The sequence below is a fragment of the Vanacampus margaritifer genome, chromosome 1, assembly GCF_051991255.1.
Source record: "Vanacampus margaritifer isolate UIUO_Vmar chromosome 1, RoL_Vmar_1.0, whole genome shotgun sequence".
Classification (NCBI taxonomy): Eukaryota; Metazoa; Chordata; class Actinopteri; order Syngnathiformes; family Syngnathidae; genus Vanacampus; species Vanacampus margaritifer.
This window is the reverse complement of record NC_135432.1, coordinates 67,088,418-67,108,958: the sequence shown is the minus strand read 5'-3', so window position 1 is coordinate 67,108,958 and position 20,541 is coordinate 67,088,418. Positions and strand designations below refer to the sequence as shown.

Below are 20,541 nucleotides of genomic sequence, written 5' to 3'. Positions count from 1 at the left end.
TTGCGGCCCAAAAGCCCATAAATTGTCTGAGAATCACTAAAAAGGGAGAGAGAGAGAGAGAGAGAAAAGTTGTTTTTTTTCAGTGTAGCGCCATCTGCTGGACACTATTATGCAAAATCTCCAGTAGTGTACCGGAAAATAAATGACAATTTATGGAACATTAATTGGAAATACGAGCGCTGTCACACATTGAAGGTCAGTGTAACATTTATGAGGTAGATTTATTTAAGCAGGACTTTCCTTTGCGCAACTTTTTAATGGGGGAGGAGACGCACTGGAGTAACCCTCTCGTTAGCTCCGCGTTGGTGGGGGAGACTTTCTAATTCGGCCCAAAAAACTCAAGCAGCTTTTCCTCCCGAGGAAACATCTTAGCAGCGGCAACAACAACAATCATGGCCGACGCCAGCAAGCCAGGAGCTAATTAGCGGCGGCGGCGCTGCAGATGTGATGTAACGATTTGTCAGTTATGCAAGCAAACATGCCACCGATTCGCATTTGGGGAGAATAACATGGCGCATTACAGACATTTCTGATTGGAAAATATAGCCAATTAGCAGACAAAATTGCTGGTGATGCTTCCTGGTCACCTGTTGCCGGGCAGATGCAGCGATGATTATTAGCTTGTGTTTTCTTGATCATGTGATTACTTTATGCTAGGCGGCGTTTATGGGGCACAATCGTGTGTATTTTCTGTTGTTAAATCACCCAAAAATTAGCCCCAAAATTAGTTTAAGATTTTTTTTCTTCTGGTCACATGACCACTTGTTGCTAAGTAGAATTTATGGAGTGCAATCATAGCTCATATTTCGTACCAAATAACGGAGTTTGGAATAGTTTTACTGGTCATGTGACCATTTGTTGCTGCACATTATATTTTGTCATTCAAAAAGCCCCCCCCCCAAAAAAAAAGATGATTTTTACCTTGATCATGTGAAAACTTGTTGCCAGGCAGAATTTGTGGGGCACTGTTCTAACCACAGAAGAGCAAAAGTTCATTCTTTGACCTGTGACTTTTTTGTCTTCCTCCTCTTTCTTCTTCCTTTGTTTTGCACGCAGACAGTTTTGTTTTCTTTGATGACGGTAAGCCAACACGAGAGCAAAAATGTCATGTATCATTTTTTTCCCGCCCGCGTCCCCATCATCGTCTGTCACGTCGTCATTCCACCCGTGACTGCTCGTGCTACGCGTCCATCCGCCTGGACTTTCCTCACATGGCCGTTAGCCAAATGGCTCCTTTATTGTCAAGATGTTGTTGAAAATATAATGTAGCCGTTTATGAGCAAAAATAAGAAATAAATCACTTATTTGTTTGCTAGGTTGCAAGCTACTTCCTGGTTCGTGGAGCACGACGTAAGATGTGAACATGTGTGGTGTTCTTAGCAAGTTAGCATGACATGTAGCGTCTTATTTAACTTTTTTTTTGGTGTTAGTTTACAAGCTGCTTTGTTGCTCTTGGAGAATAACGTAAAATGTTTTCACAGGAGAATGTTTTATAAGTGCGAGTTAGTGTGTTTGTCATTTGTGTCATATGTCAGTTAGCAAGCTACTTCCTGGTTTGCGAAGACTTAACATCAAATGTAAAGATGCATGTTTTTCATAGGAGAATGTGTATAGCTGTGAGTTAGCACAACATGTTAGCGTTATTACTTGTGTTGTATATCAGTTGTGTGGTTTGCAAGCTACTTCCTGCTTCTTGGGGAATAACAAAGTGTGAACATAATTTCGTTAGTATTTTAGCATGATGTCAGCATCTTATTTATTGTTTTTGTTAGATGCTAGTTTGCAAGCTACGTCCTGGTTTTTGGCGAATAACAAAATGTGAACATCATTTTCGTAGTATTTTAGCATGAGATGTTAGCATCTTATTCATTGTTTTTGTTAGATGCTAGTTTGCAAGCTACTTCCTGGTTCTTGGAGAATAACAAAGTGTGAACATAATTTCGTTAGTATTTTAGCATGATGTCAGCATCTTATTTATTGTTTTTGTTAGATGCTAGTTTGCAAGCTACGCCCTGTTTTTTGGCGAATAACAAAACGTGAACATCATTTTCGTAGTATTTTAGCATGAGATGTTAGCATCTTATTCAATGTTTTTGTTAGATGCTAGTTTGCAAGCTACGTCCTGGTTTTTGGCGAATAACAAAATGTGAACATCATTTTCGTAGTATTTTAGCCTGAGATGTTAGCATCTTATTCATTGTTTTTGTTAGATGCTAGTTTTTCAAGCTACGTCCTGGTTTTTGGCGAATAACAAAATGTGAACATCATTTTCGTAGTATTTTAGCATGAGATGTTAGCATCTTATCCATTGTTTTTGTTAGATGCTAGTTTGCAAGCTACTTCCTGGTTCTTGGAGAATAACAAAGTGTGAACATAATTTCGTTAGTATTTTAGCATGAGATGTTAGCATCTTATCCATTGTTTTTGTTAGATGCTAGTTTGCAAGCTACGTCCTGGTTCTTGGAGAATAACAAAATGTGAACATAATTTCGTTAGTATTTTAGCATGAGATGTTAGCATCTTATCCATTGTTTTTGTTAGATGCTAGTTTGCAAGCTACGTCCTGGTTTTTGGCGAATAACAAAATGTGAACATCATTTTCGTAGTATTTTAGCATGAGATGTTAGCATCTTATCCATTGTTTTTGTTAGATGCTAGTTTGCAAGCTACTTCCTGGTTCTTGGAGAATAACAAAATGTGAACATCATTTTCGTAGTATTTTAGCATGAGATGTTAGCATCTTATCCATTGTTTTTGTTAGATGCTAGTTTGCAAGCTACTTCCTGGTTCTTGGAGAATAACATCAAATGTGGACGTGGCTGGTTTTCACAGGAGAATTTGCAATTGTGAGCTCGCACAAGACGTTGGCGTCCTATTTATAATTTTTCCTAGCGCGACGGCGTTGTATAACTGCAATTTGGCGTGACATGTCAGCACCACTCGACCTCAGCGCCGTCGTACGATTGGCGTCCTCGCGGATTTGCACCCCTCTCCACGTCCCCTCACCGGTGCGGTGTGACATCATCAGCATGCCGGCTGCCGATTGGCCCGTGATGTATGTGTCTCCATATAGGATAAGTGTTTCATCTGCCACCTCGTCTCATTTAATCACCTCCTTCACCGGGCCCTCCGCCGGCCATGAGGGAAAACCAATCATTCCTCAGTGTGTGTGCGTGCGCGCGCGCGCATGTGTGTGTGTGTGACAGTTAATCTCCGAGGCTGCATAAGATTGTGGGGTTTTATTGAGGTCACCTCCAAAGATGCTCCTCAACCTGCTGCACACCTCCAGCCAATGCGACACATATTAGAAGCCACGTTTGGATTATTACAAGGCACATTTGCAATCGGAGGCGGATTTGGGACGTCTTCGTGTGACTTCAAGCCAAAGTTAGGGTTTCAAATTTGAGCTTGAAGGCAAAGTTGGCTTTTCAAACCAGGGTTAGGTGTCAAAGTCGGGAGCTGGTGTGTCAAATTAGAGTGCGGTTCAAACCCAAATTGCGGTTTTAAGACGATGTTGGGGTTTCAAACAAAGATATTTGGGTTACGAATTTGGGCTTCAAGAGTTGGTGTTGGTGCAATTCAATTTTCAATTAGGGCTTCAAAAGAGGGGTAGGGTTTCTATCTTAGATTAGAGTTTCAAATGATAACTTCAAGTTAGCATCAGGGTTTCAAATTGGGTTCCCGTCCAAAAATAAGGTTGGCCTTTCAAATCAGGCTTTTAACTCTTTGACTGCCAGACGTTTTCAGAAAGGGGATGCCGTGGGTGCCAGCCGATTTGAAGCATTTTGACTGATCTTTCAAGGTCCATAGAAAATTATGTGTTTGGACTATGGAAACACACATACTACCAAAAAAAGATTGGACTCTCATCTTTCATCAGAAAAAAAAAGTTTCTTTCTACCTTATTCCGTTTTTCAGTAATCAACAATAGAAAATGGTTAGTTTCACCTCTGTTTTGAAACAAACGTCTTTTAACGTCTTTGGCACTCCTCCCTAGGATTTTACTAAACGTTATTTAACGTTTTTGGCAGTCAAAGAGTTAAGAGTTAGGGTTTCAAATTAGGGTTCGGGTTTCAAGACAGAGTTCGTTTCAAAGTAGGCTTTCAAGCCTGAGTTGGGCTTTCAAATTGGACCTGTGAGCAAAAAAATGTTGGGTGATTCCCGACCGAGGTTTTGCTGCGAGTCAATAATTGAATTGAACTGAAACATTTTTTTTTTTCTGCCTCGTCCTTTCTTCCCGCTCGGCTTTTATCAGCGGCCGCCTCATTCCGCCTTTCCCGCCAGTGGTCGCCATGGCGACGGCCATCATTTTCCCACCGTCGACGCAAGCTGCTCGATTGGCCGAGGCGGCGCACACGATGGGGAACAAACGCGCAGCAAATCCAATCACAGCCAAAAAGAAGGACGAGCGACTCATGAATATTCACGGGCAGGAGGATTCTCCCGTCCAATCGGAATCAAGCACGTCTGTCGGCTGCTGACCAAAACGGCCGACATCCAATCGGACGGCAGCTCTCGTTAGCAGCAAATGACATTCTGCATTTTGGCGACCATCACAGACTGGTTCAAGTTTGGTTAGGGTTTGGAATTCGGGTTTTTAGACAGGGTGAGTGTTTCCAACTTAAGTTAAGGTTTCAAATTAAGTTTTGAAGCCTAAGTTAGGGCTCCAAATAAGGATTTGGGTTTCAATGAATTTTTAGGGTTTGAATTGAAGTTTTGAGACAGTTAGGGTTTCAAATTAGGGTTATGGTTTCTGTGTAGGGTTAAGACAGGGTTGAGGATCTCTAACTTAAAGTTAAGGTTTCAACTTGACAGAGTTTAGGTTTCAAATGAAGGCTTCAGGTCCAAGTCATGGGCAGACTTTTAAATGAGCGTTTCAAGGCAGAGTTCGGGCGTCTAAGGTTTGAACCCAGAGATATGTTTCTGGGTTAAGGTTTTAAATTTGGGTTTTGGAGCCAGGGTTGGGGTTTGAGCTTTAAATTGCACTTGAGTGCGTACTGGCATGGGCGCCATTTAAGTTGACCTCAAGCTCCTCCCACGCGTTCCCTTCATTGTCGTATGTTCTCATCACGTGTTGTCACGTCTCCTTTTTTTTCCCAACCAGTTCACCTTCTGTCCGAGACCATCCAGGGCGTGACGGCCACCGACACGGGAATTCACTACCAGCAGTCCTGGCTCTGCATCCTGTGAGTACCGGGAACCCAGACCGCCACATGCTGCTTCACCGAGGCATTTGGCTATGTCAGCATTGAGCCGGCTGGAGCAATATTGATGCATATAAATGTCTTCATTTGCCAAACCGATCAATGACGTCATCGATCGGCTCTGCAAAGTAAGACATTACATGTTGTATTTATCTGCATTTTTGGGAGAATTATTCAAATTATTTTTTTTTATACGTTTCAATTAATGTCAGTTATAGCTTCGTAGTTTTCGAAAAATTCTGATCGCGAAAGGCCTAATTATTTGCATTCAATAATAAAGACAACTTCAGTATTTTTATTTCAGACCACATCAAACGATTAAGAAACTAAAAAGAAATGAGTTTACATCAAGTGAGAATTGTTGACACGAGCGAAAGCTAAAACTTCACACGAGCGACGGATTGCTTGCGGCCTTGACGCATTCCTTCCATTTTGTGTGTGCGTGCGCGTGCGCGCGCGCGTAGGTGCAACCTGAAGAAGCTCCAGCGTCGCCACGTGTGCATCTCGCGGCTGGATAAGCCTCAGAACTGGGGGGAGAACTGCTGCGAGGTCCGTTACGTCATCCTGATCCTGGCACCGCTCAAGATGGTAAAAAAATTGAAATCATTCATCAATCTGTTCTTTTTTCTTTTTTCTTTTTTCTTTTTTTTTTTTACATTTCGTTGTCGTCATGTATGTGCGAAAAAAAATTGGAATTATTGTTAATAGCAAAAAAAAAGTTTTGCAGTTGATTACTGTGCTTTGCGTCCAGTTAAGAATCAATTGACAGTTTTTATTTAATATATTATAATTTATGATCATTGTTTATTTTGGTGTATAGATTTGAAGAATTTTATTGTTGATTTATATATGTATACTTTATTTTTAGTTTGCTTTTTGTCTATTTTTATTCATTTTTACATTTGGTCATTTAATATGGTATGCTATTGTCGATTCATTTTTACTTTAATACTTCTTTGTGTATTAGTTATTATTTGGGGGATTTTTATTATTTATGTTTTCTGGTTCTTTTTCTTATTTTGTTTACCTTTTAAACTTTTAATATATATATTTATATTTGTATAGTTCACATTTTTATAATATATGTGATTTATTTTTGTACTAATGTATTTTTTTTGTTTGTTTTTCTCTTATAATTTATTTCATACAGTTTTTATTTTTATTTCTTATACATCAATTTTATTAATAATTTAACGTTTTCTTTTTTCCTTATTTTTATTTTATACAGACTTAGAAGTATACCTTTTTTTTAGAGTACAGTATATGTATTTATGTTTGTATGATATTTTTTCAATTTAATTAAGTTTGACATTTTTATATTTTAGTAAATATTTTTAGACTTCATTTTTTTGTCTAGTTCTTGTTTTATTGTACTTTTTTTGTATTGTATGTTATTTTCAGAGCTGTATTTCGCCACGCTCGTACGCGGTGAAGGGGCGTAATCACCGTCCTGCCCCTCGGGTGGCTGATTATTTTTTCTGTTGGTCCCTGCTGGACGCCGACGCTTTTTGGTCTCGTTTGCTCAAACAAATTTGCCGACTGCAATCCCCACGAAGGAAATACCACCGGCCGGTTTCTTTTCCCGATAATGTGACACCGTAACCGCAAACCATATTGACAAATATGCAACATTTCCGTTCTCATCTCGAGCCACTTTTTTTTTTTTCCCCCGTCTGGGTCGGCGGCATTTATGCCGGCGGATTCCCCCGCACTGGAGCAGCCACTTTGTATTCCGACTTGGGCTGAAACAAATTACAGCGGCACGGGGATCCCGCCCAGTCGCAGCGGCAATTATTTTCACGCCAGTGCAAGCAAAGTGTCGCATTTCACAACGTCGCTTTTCGCTCGCTGGCTGGTTTTCGCCTCCGTTTGCGCGCCACCCGACCGCGAGGGATTCCAGGCTCATTTTTACACCGGCAAAATGCAAAATAGGTACAAATTAGTCACAACATGGCAGTTTGGAAATCCGCGGTGCGGGTCGCAGGTGGATCCAAACAATCCGATCCAATTCTTTTGCCACCAAAACAGGCCCAAGCATTTTTTTTGTTTTTTTTAGGAGTCGTAGAACGGACGTGATCAAAAACACGGCTTTCTGACCGAAAAGTAGTTCTCAAAAATCATTTCATAAGGTAGGAACTATCAGTATGGAACACACCAATTCTAAAAATCTCTGCATTTCCTAGGAAATTACAATGTCACATCACAATGCTGCCTATGTGTGTGTGTGTCTCTTACACTGCACTACACTGACGGTTTTTGTTTCCCTTTTGAATATCCCTGCTGAGGGATCAATAAAGTTTCATGCACTCTTGATGCTAACGTTAGCATTTAGCTGGAGGCGAGTCAAGTTAAAAACACATTTCAGTGCGCAGTTTTGGATGAAAAGGTCACTTTTGATGCCAGCCGGTTGAAATATTGATCAAGTATTGATGAAAAATTCCTTTCATGTCGTCTCAGTAGGCTCGTCCATATTTCAACACGACAAGAAAAGCGTCGAGAATGTTTCAGATGTTCTTGTTGCGATGTTGCCTTATTTGAGGGGCGCGTGATGAAGGAGAGGTGGTGCGCCAACTGTGGCAGGATTTAGAGAGCGAACGTTTTGTGCAACCAACCTGACAAGATGTCAAGAATGGTCTTTTTATTTAAATTTTTTTTTTTAATTATTTCACGGAAGCAGGGGGTGCGCCAACCGTGTCAGGATGTTGTAGGGTGCATGTGACTTTTGGCTTTGTTTTGAGGGTGTGCTAGGGGGAGTGGTTACACAGTCTCTTTTGAGATGTTGAAAGGTGTGCGTTGCATTAAAAGGTTTTGGGAAAATTTAGAGGTAAAAGTGGGTGCGTCAGAATTTTCAAGCGAGGGTGTGACTTAATTGTGGAAAATTCCACTGGGGTGCTACCACTGTCAGGATATTTAAAATGGTGCATTTGGGGGGGGGGGTGCGTCAACTGTGGATTTTAAAGGTCTTAAAAAGTATGAAAAATTACACTAGGATGAAGGAGTGTGGCCAGTCAGACAGGATGTTAAAAAAAAAGTGTGCATTGCGTTAAAAGTTTGGGACATTTCACAGGGGCAGGGGGTGCGCCAACTGTCTCAGCATGTTGAAGGGGGAAATTGACTTTTGACTACCTTGTTTGGAGGATGTGCTAGGGGTTAGGCATTTCACAATTTCTGTTGAGATGTTGAAGTGGGTTGCTTTGGTTTGGGGAAAATTCGGAGGGAAAAGTGGGTGCGCCAAATGTGTCAAAATTTTGAAGGGAGGGTGTGACTTAAGTGTGTAAAATTCTATAGGGGTGCTACCACTCTGTCAGGATATTTTTAAAACTGTGCATTTTGGAAAAAAACCCAGACATTTTGGGGAAATTTCACAGGGCAGGGGGTGCGTCAACTGTGGATTTTAAGGTCTTAAAAAGTATGAAAAATTACACTAGGACGAAGGAGTGTGGCCAGTCAGACAGGATGTTAAAAAAAAAAGTGTGTATTGCGTTAAAAGTTTGGGACATTTCACAGGGGCAGGGGGTGCGCCAACTGTCTCAGCATGTTGAAGGGGGAAATTGACTTTTGACTACCTTGTTTGGAGGATGTGCTAGGGGTTAGGCATTTCACAATTTCTGTTGAGATGTTGAAGTGGGTTGCTTTGGTTTTTCGGAGGGAAAAGTGGGTGCGCCAAATGTGTCAAAATTTTGAAGGGAGGGTGTGACTTAAGTGTGGAAAATTCTATAGGGGTGCTACCACTGGATAGGATATTTTTAAAACTGCATTTTGGAGAAAAAAAACAGACATTTTGGGGAAATTTCACAGGGCAGGGGGTGCGCCAACTGTGGATTTTAAAGGTCTTAAAAAGTATGAAAAATTACACTAGGACGAAGGAGTGTGGCCAGTCAGACAGGATGTTAAAAAAAAAAGTGTGTATTGCGTTAAAAGTTTGGGACATTTCACAGGGGCAGGGGGTGCGCCAACTGTCTCAGCATGTTGAAGGGGGAAATTGACTTTTGACTACTTTGTTTGGAGGGTGTGCTAGGGGTTAGGCATTTCACAATTTCTGTTGAGATGTTGAAGTGGGTTGCTTTGGTTTTTCGGAGGGAAAAGTGGGTGCGCCAAATGTGTCAAAATTTTGAAGGGAGGGTGTGACTTAAGTGTGGAAAATTCTATAGGGGTGCTACCACTCTGTCAGGATATTTTTAAAACTGCATTTTGGAGAAAAAAAACAGACATTTTGGGGAAATTTCACAGGGCAGGGGGTGCGCCAACTGTGGATTTTAAAGGTCTTAAAAAGTGTGAAAAATTACACAGGGGCAAAGGGATGTGACCAGTCAGCCAGGATGTTAAAAAGGGTGTATTACGTTAAAAATTTGAGACATTTCACTGTGGGGGGGGGGGGGGGGTGCACCAACTGTCTCAAGATGTTGAAGAAACGTTGGGACTTTTGACTTTTTTCAGGGGGTGTGCAAGGGAGATGGTGTACACTGTACATCATCTCTGTTGAGATGGCGAAGGGGGTGTTTGTCAGGGATTTTTTTTTAAACATTTTTGTGGGGGGTGCACCACAATACAATAGTTTGTGTAAAAGGCTTTTATTGTTTCACTTTTTTTTTTCAAATGGAAGGAGGTGCACCAGCTGTATGGGGAAACGGAATGAAGTTTTTGTAAAAAGCTTTGCGGACATGAGGCGGTGCGCCAAGTGGTTTCCTGCGCTCTAACCCTGGCGCTGCGCGGCTGTTTTGCCCCCGCAGAAGAGCACCAAGACGGCGATGGAGCTGGGCAGGACGTTCGCGACGCTCTTCTCGGACATTTCTTTCCGCCAGAAGCTTCTGGAGACCAAAACCCAGGAGGAGTTCAAGGAGGCTCTGGTGTTTCAGCGCCACCAGCTGACGGCGGCTAACCAGCAGCCCACCGCGCTGGGCAAGGAGGAGACCGACCCCCGCAGCCACAAGCCACTCAAGGTGAGCGCACCTCTTCCTGGCGGAGCTTCAGCCGATGACACCCCACGATATTCGCTTCTACTTTTCATCTTCGAATCCCAATTTGATGTCGCTCATGCTCAAGTCATTACCTTGCTCTCTCTCAACATACCATTGTAATATGGCACACCCCCATTCTCCAACTTTTTGAAACACACACCCGTTTCTTATCACCCCCAACCCCTGTAATATCTCCCATATCTTTTTCAATGTCAATGAGATGGCGCACCCCCTCTGTCCTGCACGCACCCTAAACAAAGGGACCCAAAGTTTTTAAGCAACATCCTGACAGAGTTGGCGCACCCTCTCCCCCTTTAAAATTTCCCAAACGTTTAAAGCAACACACCCCTTTCAACATACCATAAACAAAATTCACCCATTTTATATCCTGACAGTTAGTGTACCTCAATCCCTGTACATTTTTGCATGCCAATGAGATGGCGCACCCCCTCTTCCTTGCACATACCCTGAACTTGGCTTGCCTTGACTTCAAAATCCTGACACATTTGGCACACCCCATCTTCCAGCATCTTATTTCCCAAAGTTTTGAATCCACACACACCCTTCAACATCCCTTTATATTGTGGCGCACCACCTCACCCCCTTGCACACCCCCTCAAAAATAATAAACCAAATATTTCCCAACATCCCTGCAGAAATGATGCATTCCACCCCCCCACGCCCTTCCCAAACCTTTTTTTGGCGCACCCCCGCTCCCCCCGCACACAACTTCTAGAAAAATGTCCACATTTCGCCGCCTTGCAGCAATTTTGTAGCTTCTCTTTGCTAAAGCGCCCGTTAAACAGTCTCCGCTTCTTTCCAGCTCTTCTTCTGCGCACATCAATCAGCTTCCATTCCAAGGACTTCACCGTAGATCCCTCAAAGCGCTGACGCACGCACGCACGCCCGCACACACCTACGCACACGTTAACATACACACGCACGCACGCACGCACGCACGCACGCACACGTCAGTTGAGGGCTCGCAGACATTTTCCGCTCGTGTGTTTCCTGCGCTCGAGCGTTTTGTCGGGTGTCCTTCCTCGGGCCCGGAAAAAAAGAAAGAAGAGAAAAGAATGAAAGAAAAGAAAAGGCAGAGTCATTCCAGGAAGAAAGGATGCGCTGAGGGTGACAAAGTAGAGGAACGAAGGACGATGAAGTGGAAGGCAAAATCGAGGCAGTTGCAAAAATAACTTCAAAAAAAAAGAAACAATTGAGGTTTTGTGCCCAAATTAGAAATCTCAAAAATTAATTAAATAATGAAAATGGGAATTCATTTTATTTTACTATTAATTGTTTTTTAATCCTGCCTATTTCATTTTTAAATTCCCTTTCTAACATTTTTTTTTTCATTCTTGGGCTATATTTATTGCAAACTGTAATTAGCTATAGTCATTTAATGTGTAATATAATCTGAAATAATTAATTAATTATTCAATTGATAAATATTATACTTGTGCACAAACGCTTATTTAGAGGAGATTCTGAATTCATTAAAAATTTGTATAAAATCCGAATTAATTACAAACAAATACAGTAAATGCGTAAAATGCACATTATGAGGTATAATTGATAAATACAATATACATGAAATTAATTCATTACAAAATATAATTAAAATGTACATTTACTAATTAAATTTAAATGTGAATTGCATTATACAAAAATGTTTTTTCACAGCGTATTACACAATTATTTCATTTATTGTATTAAATATTTGAAGCTCAATACAAATATTTCTGATTGTATTACTCATTTAAATGAAAAAAAATGGATAATTTAATGTATACTTTAACAATATACTGTACACAGTATCTAATTATCCTCAAAATGATGCAATACAAATACTTAAAACAACATAATTGAACAGAATATATCCAACAAAAATCAATCTGTCGGTATCGGCTGTCCCTCAGTTGCTTGTTGCCATGTCGACGATGCCGAGCCGCTCGAACCGCGCGGGTCGTCCTGCACCCTGTCGGGTCGCAACGACCTCGTTAACAACCCCCCCCCCCGTGTGCTCCCCTTTGTGTTCCTAGTGTACAGACTTCTTCCTAGCGGGCCGCGGGATTTACGAGGACTTGTGCCGCCGCCTTCCTCTCTACGCCTCCGACTTCACAGATGGTAGGATTCACCCGCCGCCCGCGTCGTCTAAATCAAGCTAGCCGAAGTGTCGCTAAGCTAAACTAAGCTTCTCGTCTGTGCCAAATGGCGCGTTAGCCTCTCGGTATCCTGATGCTAATATTGACGCGTCAACATGATAGTGGTATTTGGTAACTCATCTGTGTTCAGGTGCCACCTCTGTGGCCTGAATCATAAATAAGCAGTGGGATGCTAATATAAACTAAACAGGAAGTCAAACCCACTTCCTGTGTGTGTTGCCTTGCTGGCCACATTATCTGAAGTTCGCCAAATATTCTGCTCAAATTGAATGCTAAGCCGCCTCCTGTGTTTGAATGAGTATTTGTTAGCCGCATTAGCTTGTGGCGTCCATAGATTCTGTCCAAAATGGACGCTAACTTGGGCGGCTAACCAGCATCGTGTGCGTTAGTATCATTAGCATCTGTGATTCTCAGTTTTTGCTGTTCAGTGTTAGCCACGCTAGCTCGTGTTCTTCAAATAATCGGTGTTATCATTGCCACAAGCTAATTAGCCGCTAGCAACAGCCTGCAAACATGGGCAAAAATATTCCTTGTAACTGCGGGAACTAATGAGTCGAAATTTGATACAAACTCCATTAGCAAGTGCCTGTTAGCCTCATTAACATGTGATTGTGTGTGTGTGCTTGTCTCCCTCCTGCAGGCATCGTGGGTAACCACAAGACCCTGTTGAAGTACCTGACCACGGCCATCTTCCTGTACATCGCCATCCTGCTGCCCGCCATCGCGCTCGGCTCGCTGAACGACGAGACCACGCGCGGCGAGATCGGTACCAACAATAGCTTACCTGTTACCACTGGCTGGCTGCATAGTCGGGCCTGATGATAGCAATCATGTACTTGTCATCACATGACAAGTAAATGAGTCCGAAAACTCCACTGACGGACTGATGACAATAATCTTCATTTACATGAGCCACACATTTGTACTGACTCTGTGATCAGGCTTGATACAAACAAAACTCCTGTATTGGAGTCATAAAAAAACACTGGCTTCATGGTCGGGTCTGATAACAATCTTCATGTCCTTGAGCCAGAAAACAGCACTGACTGACTGCATGGTCGGATAACAACGTTTTTTAATGTACTGAGCCCATAAACATGACTGGGTCATAGTCGGGTCTGACAATAGCAATAATCATGTACTTGTCATTACAGAAAACAACACTGACTAACTGTGTAGTCGGGCCCATGGAGAATAATTTGAGCGTATTTAAGCCGTAAAACCACTGGCTGCTTAGTCGGGCATGATGATGGCAGTAATCATGTGTTTGTCTTTACATTACAAACAAGTGGGGCAGAAAACACTGCTGACTGACTGCATGGTCGGGCCTGAAAATAATCTTCATGGTCTTGAGACAGAAAACAGCACTGACTGACTGCGCGGTCGGGTGGGATGACCATAAACATTACTGGGTCATAGTCGGGCCTGACAATAGCAATAATCATGTACTTGTCTTTACAGAAAGCAACACAGACCAACCGTGTAGTCGGGTCTGTGGAGAATCATTTTGAGTGTATTTAAGCCATAAAACCCCATTGGCTGCATAGTCGGGCCTGATTGAAGCATCCCTCATGTTCTTGAGGCATAACACCACACTGACTGACCACATAGTTGGGCCTGATGACAGTTATTCTCGTGTACTTGAGCTTCTAAACAGCACTGACTGACTGCGCGGTCGGGTGGGATGACCATAAACATTACTGGGTCATAGTCGGGCCTGACAATAGCAATAATCATGTACTTGTCTTTACAGAAAGCAACACAGACCAACCGTGTAGTCGGGCCTGTGGAGAATCATTTTGAGTGTATTTAAGCCATAAAACCCCATTGGCTGCATAGTCGGGCCTGATTGAAGCATCCCTCATGTTCTTGAGGCATAACACCACACTGACTGACCACATAGTTGGGCCTGATGGCAGTTATTCTCGTGTGCTCGAGCTTCTAAACAGCACTGACGGTCTGCGCGGTCGGGCCTGATGAGCGTGTTTTGTGTTTTCCAAGCTGGAGTGAATTTAGCGAGCGCTTATGTTTGTGACTGCTGACATCACGCGTTTGGGAGACGGGCCGGAAACGTGCCGCCTGCAGCACTCGCACGCGCACGCACACGCACACACGCACACACACGCACACACACACACACACACACACACACACACACACACACACACACACACACACACACACACACACACACACACACGCACACACACGCTTTGACAAATGGTTTTAATTTTACGAGTGGCGTCATTACATTGAAGGTTCCTCTTGGGAGTATTTTGCCACATTATCGCCCTCTCAATATTCCATGCCTGACCTTGCGTGTTTTGTCCCGGCGTGTGTGCGTGAAGACGTGAGGAAGACCATCATCGGGCAGTCCATCGGTGGCGTCATCTACTCGCTGTTTGCCGGTTCCCCGCTGGTCATCCCGCTGACCACGGCCCCCCTCGCCATCTTCATAAGTGGTACGCTAGCGCATCCAAAACCCCTTTTGAGAGAACAGCAATTTAGCAGAACCGAAATAACTTGACATTCAATGTTTTGGGATTTTTAAGATTTATTGTATTTTATTTATTTAATCAACACTACAACAACTTTATACAGATTTTTGTTTTTGCAAACTGCATCTTTAATGTGTTGTATTAGTTTTCATTTGTTTCTTGCATTCATTTTTTTCATTTTATCTGATCATCAGCTTTATAGATATTTTTTTAATGCATAAAAAAGTCACAGTAGTCATTGTATTTTGTAATAATTTTTTAGTCAATTTCAAAACAGTCATCTGATTTTAAAAATTTATGTCTCCTTATTTTTGTTTAAAAAATTTATTTAAAAATTAAGTTAATAATTAAAAGCAATTAAAATTAACACATTTTTACATAAAATAAAACAATCGGTGAAAATATTAATTTGATTAAAATATTTATAAATATTCATTATTTATTTAAATATGTTTTTAATATAAAGCATGTTTTTTTTATTTTGCGTTACATGAAAAATAAAGCATTTCAATACAAAATATAAAATAACTACAAAAAGTATTTTTAGTACTAATTTTTATGAATAAAAATAAAATGACATACATTTAAAATGTATCATCATAAATAACATATTCCAAAAAATCAGTTGACACTTTTTCAATATAAAAATGATGAGCAAAAAATAAAATGGAAATAAAATAAGTGGAAATGTACCTGCTTGTGTATACGAAAGGCGTCCCAATATTTTTGCCACAAGCCGTTGTTTTGTTTTGCTTTTTCTTCCCCACCACAAACATCAACAGTGTTGTATTTGATGATGATGATGATGATGATGATGATGATGATGATGTTGATTGTTGGTGCTCCTGCTCAGCGAATAACGTTAGCCGCAGCGGCACCCGTAACTAAAAATCTGTTTTGTTACGTAACGGCTTGCTTGGACCCCCCGCAGGTCGGCAAGATGGCCACCGGCATGCACACGCACATCAGCAAACACACATTCAGGACCATTTTGATTTCTGCCGGAATTTAAGGCGTCCTGGCAGCGGCGGCACAGCCACTCTGACTCTGACTGAAAGTTAGAGAGAAAAAAAAAGGAAAAACAGACGGAAAGTGCGATTTGAGCTAAGCGCCTGCATGGCATGGTCGGGCCTGTTAACAACCCAAACCACGTACTTATCGTACTGGCTGCACATTTGGGGCGAAAAGCAAAATTTGCTTGTACTAAATGTAGGACAAATGTCACAAAACTGCTACATAGCCACAATAATGTACTTGAGCCAGCAAACACCGCTATGTGCATAGTCGGGTCTGATAACAAGAAAAATGTTACTGTACTTGTTGGCAGTGATCCGCGGTGTCTGCGACGACTACCAGCTGGACTTCCCAGCCTTCTACGCCTGCATCGGGCTGTGGAACTGCCTCTTCCTCATCCTGGGAGGAGTCTTCAACCTCAGCCTGGTCATGAAGCTCTTCAAAAGGTATGAACACTTTTCAAAACAAAAAATATATATTTTTTTGTAAAACTAATTGTTTCCGACTCTTAATTGCTGTTTTTTTGTTGTGTCTGCAGGTCGACTGAGGAGGTGATCGCTCTGTTCATCTCGATCGCGTTCGTGGTGGACGCCGTCAAAGGAACGGTGAAAAGTGAGTAACAAATGCTAATGTTAGCGCTAAAGCTAATGACATCATGCAGCTTGACTACGAGCTTACGAGCCGATGTCAGCTAGTGAACGTCGATGCTAATGTAGCCTCCTTGTCGTCCCAACGAATCCGATGAGCTGCCATGCTAATGCTAGCTTCTACATGGGTCCGGCGAGTCAACTCTTATGCTAACGCTAACGTCCATGTGATATTGCAGATTGTTTCCGCGTGTTGGTCCTACTCCAATTAATGTGGTGTCCTTTTAATAAGAAAAGAAAAGAGCTGAGTCCTCAGACGATGACGTTCGGGTATCTTAAATGTCCTGCTGCCCATTGCAGCCCCTCATAAATATTTGACGCCATTCTAATTTCCTCAAATGGAGCGCACGCTAGCTGGTCTGCTATTAGCATACCATTAACCTCTTACACTGCGAATGCTAATTCATTCTGCATTTTGATACATTTGTAACGTTGATGAACGAGCACCATCTTTTTAATAATCAGTCCCGACAGAGCGGCGTCCATTTTGTTGATAGATTGGAGAAATTAGGACGCCATTTTGAGAAGGCATTTTTCATCATCAGAATAATTGAAGCTCAATTCTGACCTCCTTCTAGTCTTCCAGAGGTACTACCACCCACCCACGCTGGGCAACGCCAGCACAGCCAGCGGGTCGTCCCACGTCGCCGTGATGGGGGGCAACGGGAGCGAGTTGGGCGTGGCCACGGTGCTGCACGCCCTACCCGACTCACTGATCAACTGCACACGCGAGCGGCCCGTCCTGTGCCTGCTGCTCATGATGGGCACGCTGTGGATAGGCTACACACTCTACCAGTTTAAGAGGAGGTATGTGCCTGCATGCCCCAGACTGACTGCATAGTCGGGTCTGGACACAATAACCATAATGCACTTAGACGGGCCTGCTAAGAAAATACTTAACATTGTCTTTATAGCATTCAAATGAGCCATTTAACTCCACTGACTGCATAGTTGGGCCTGATAACAAGCATAGTCACATTCTACTTATAAAACAACACTGACTGCATCAACGGGTCTGATGACAAAATACTTTTTTTTGTCTTTATAATATTCAATTGAGCCATTAAACTCCAATTTCTAGATTGTCGGGCCTGATAACTATAATCCTAATATACTTAGAAAGCATCACTGACTGCATAGACAGGCCTGATATTGAAATGCTTTTTATTGTCTTCATAGCATTCAAATGAGCCATTGAACTTCACTGACTTTAGTCTGGCCTGATGATAATAAAAGTATGAATATAAAGCATAGGACTGCATAGTTGGGCCTGAAAATGAAATATTTGTAGCTTTCAGTTGAGCCATTAAACACCAATGACTGGTCGGGTCTGATGACTACTGATCATCCACGTCATTTGTCACTGACTGACTGATGCATAGTCGGGTCTGAGGGCTGCAATGTCTTTATGTGTGTTTTTGTTGTCAGTCCGTTCCTGCACGCCAAAGTGAGGGAGGTGTTGTCCGACTGCGCTCTGCCCATCTCGGTTCTGCTCTTCTCCTTCATCGGATCATACCTGTTTAGCGACATCGAGCGTCAGTACCACTTCCTATTTTCTTGTCACGTTACACAAACACTTCACTTTCTTGATGGCTTGGCCAAAAGATTGTATTTTATTTGTAAAAAACAAATAAAAAATACAGTTTTGCTTTAATTCTTGAATGAAAATACTTTTTAATCTCAAACTATTACCTTTTAAAACTCAATAAAAAATTTTTTAATCATTTGACATTATTGATAGATGTTTTTTTCCCTTGGAAAAAATACATCTTTGCTGTTAAAAGATTCGAACTATTTTCTAAAAGATTAAAACAAAATTTTAAAATATATTACTTAAAAAAAAAAAACATGCCCTTTATCTTAAAAATGTACTACTTTTTTTGTTTGAAGATTACAATTTGTATTTCTTAAATATAAAACTTTATCTAGAAAAAAAATAGGTAACGAACTCACATTCTTTTTAAACAACATACATTTTTTTTAACATTTGATTTTAGGTCTTTTTTGAAAATGCCTCTCAAACAGTGAGTTTTAAAATCAATTATCATAATATAATAATATAATCAATTATCTTGAAATATAAGGAGTTTCCATCAGAAGATTACTGTAGCCAAAGCTGTCAAATCAAACAAAGTCAAACTCTAATCAAACTACGAATTTAAATGTGCCGCTGGCAGCGTTAGCTTAGCATTGCAGCTTGCACACACACACGCACACACACACACACACACACACACACACACACACACACACACACACACACACACACACACACACACACACACACACACACACGCACACGCAGGTAATAGATAATAAGAAGAAAGTGAGGAGCGCGCGCGCTAAGTGGGGCACGCCAGGCCGAGGGAATTGAACGCCGATATCCGCCATCTACCTTATTATTAATGTTTGTTTTGAAAATGTTTGTTGTGAAGATGTTTATTTCATGGACGAGAAGTGTGAGCGTCTGCTGCGCGTCCCTCGGGGAACACCTCAAGGCCTCGCTGCCCTACAAACGTGCACTTCCGCTCTGTACATCATAGAAGAAGAAAACAAACATGAAAAACATGGTTTTTTTTAGGTTTTGCTTGTTCACCTCAAGGTCCTCCACAGACGGACGACTATAAAAATAATTTTTTTTTTAAAGATGTTATTGTCTGTACATTGCAGCTTTACTAGAGAACTTAACTTAATTAATATTAAAAGTGTTGCCTTGAAAATGTTTTCTGTTGAAAAAGAAAAAACATTTAGAAAAAGAAACTGGACTTTTTCTCTTTAAAAGAACATGTTTTTGTTTTTTTTCAAACTTGAAAAATGCCGCCTATATCAATTATCCTGGAGCGGAAGAAACACGTTTTTAACTGAAAATTATTTTTTATTTTTATTTTAAAAAATCAAGGTTTTTATCTCAAAATAAAAAAATTTAAAAAGTAGCTTTTAATCTTGACAAAATCTGATTATTAAAACATTTATGCCCAAATAATTGCCTTCATCTAAAAAATTTAACTTTTTATCTTGACAAAAATAAAAAAAATATTGTTGGAAGATTATAGCTCTTTTTTTCTTTATTATGACTTTTTATATGAAAAATAAATCTCCTTAGGCCAAAAAAAAAAAAGTGAGTTATCTGAAAAAAAAGAAGCTATTTATTGCTGGGCAATTAAGATTTTTTTTCTTAGTAAAATGTACCTTATATTCCCCCAAAAAAAGCTGAAAAAAGTGACTTTCTACCTTTAAAAAATAAATGTTATCTTGAAAATATGTTATTGTTGGTAAACTATGGCTTTGTAATTCAAAATATCCAGAAATATGATTCATGAAAACATTATTAACTCTTTGACTGCCAAAAACGTTAAATAACGTTTCGGAAAATCCTATGGAGGAGTGCCAAAGACGTTAAAAGACGTTTTTTTTTCAAAACAGGTGAAACTAACCATTTTCTATTGTTGATTACTCAAAAACGGAATAAGGTAGAAACAAACTTTTTTTTTTTCTGATGGAAGATGAGAGTCCAATCTTGTTTTGGCAGTATGTGTGTTTCCATAGTCCAAACACATAATTTTCTATGGACCTTGAAAGATCAGTCAAAATGCTTAAAATCGGCTGGCACCCACGGCATCCCTTTTCTCAAAACGTCTGGCAGTCAAAGAGTTAAGAGTTTTTTTTGTTGTGTTTTGTTTGTGTGTGTGAGCAGTTCCCGTGTTCAAAGTCCACAACAAGCCGACGTTCAGCGTGGCGCCGCTGGAGCGTCTGACGGCCTTGAACGTGCTGAGCGCGATGGGCCTCGGCTTCCTGCTCGCCCTCCTCATCTTCATCGACCAGAACATCGTCGTGTCGCTCACCAATGCGCCTGAGAACAGGTGAACAAAGACAAGTCCTCTGCTTACAAAAAAGTTGCTGCGTATGCTGGCTGAGGGATTGCAACCAAAACAGGAAGTGCAAAACTCACCAAAATAAAACCAGGAATCTTGCCTGACTAAAGCAAACTGATGTTCATGCATGATAATAATAATAATAATAATTAGAATAATAATAACAATAATAATGATTATTATTCT

At 41.1% G+C, this 20,541-nt stretch overlaps 1 protein-coding gene across 4 annotated transcripts in view; it reads left to right on the top strand.

The window, feature by feature from the left end:
- The window catches only part of slc4a11 (solute carrier family 4 member 11), a 58,610-nt gene that overhangs the window by 28,580 nt on the left and 9,489 nt on the right, over positions 1-20,541 (top strand). For 2 of the 4 annotated variants that reach the window (XM_077563666.1, XM_077563640.1), the window contains exons 6-17: positions 1,057-1,080; positions 5,105-5,186; positions 5,669-5,792; positions 9,935-10,144; positions 12,202-12,286; positions 12,965-13,090; positions 14,673-14,786; positions 16,150-16,282; positions 16,375-16,448; positions 17,062-17,290; positions 17,912-18,018; positions 20,178-20,343. In XM_077563666.1, coding sequence (XP_077419792.1) covers positions 1,057-1,080; positions 5,105-5,186; positions 5,669-5,792; positions 9,935-10,144; positions 12,202-12,286; positions 12,965-13,090; positions 14,673-14,786; positions 16,150-16,282; positions 16,375-16,448; positions 17,062-17,290; positions 17,912-18,018; positions 20,178-20,343 — 1,474 coding nt within the window. The remainder of the gene's footprint in view (positions 1-1,056; positions 1,081-5,104; positions 5,187-5,668; positions 5,793-9,934; positions 10,145-12,201; positions 12,287-12,964; positions 13,091-14,672; positions 14,787-16,149; positions 16,283-16,374; positions 16,449-17,061; positions 17,291-17,911; positions 18,019-20,177; positions 20,344-20,541) is intronic. The other 2 variants (XM_077563648.1, XM_077563658.1) reach the window with 1 other exon arrangement.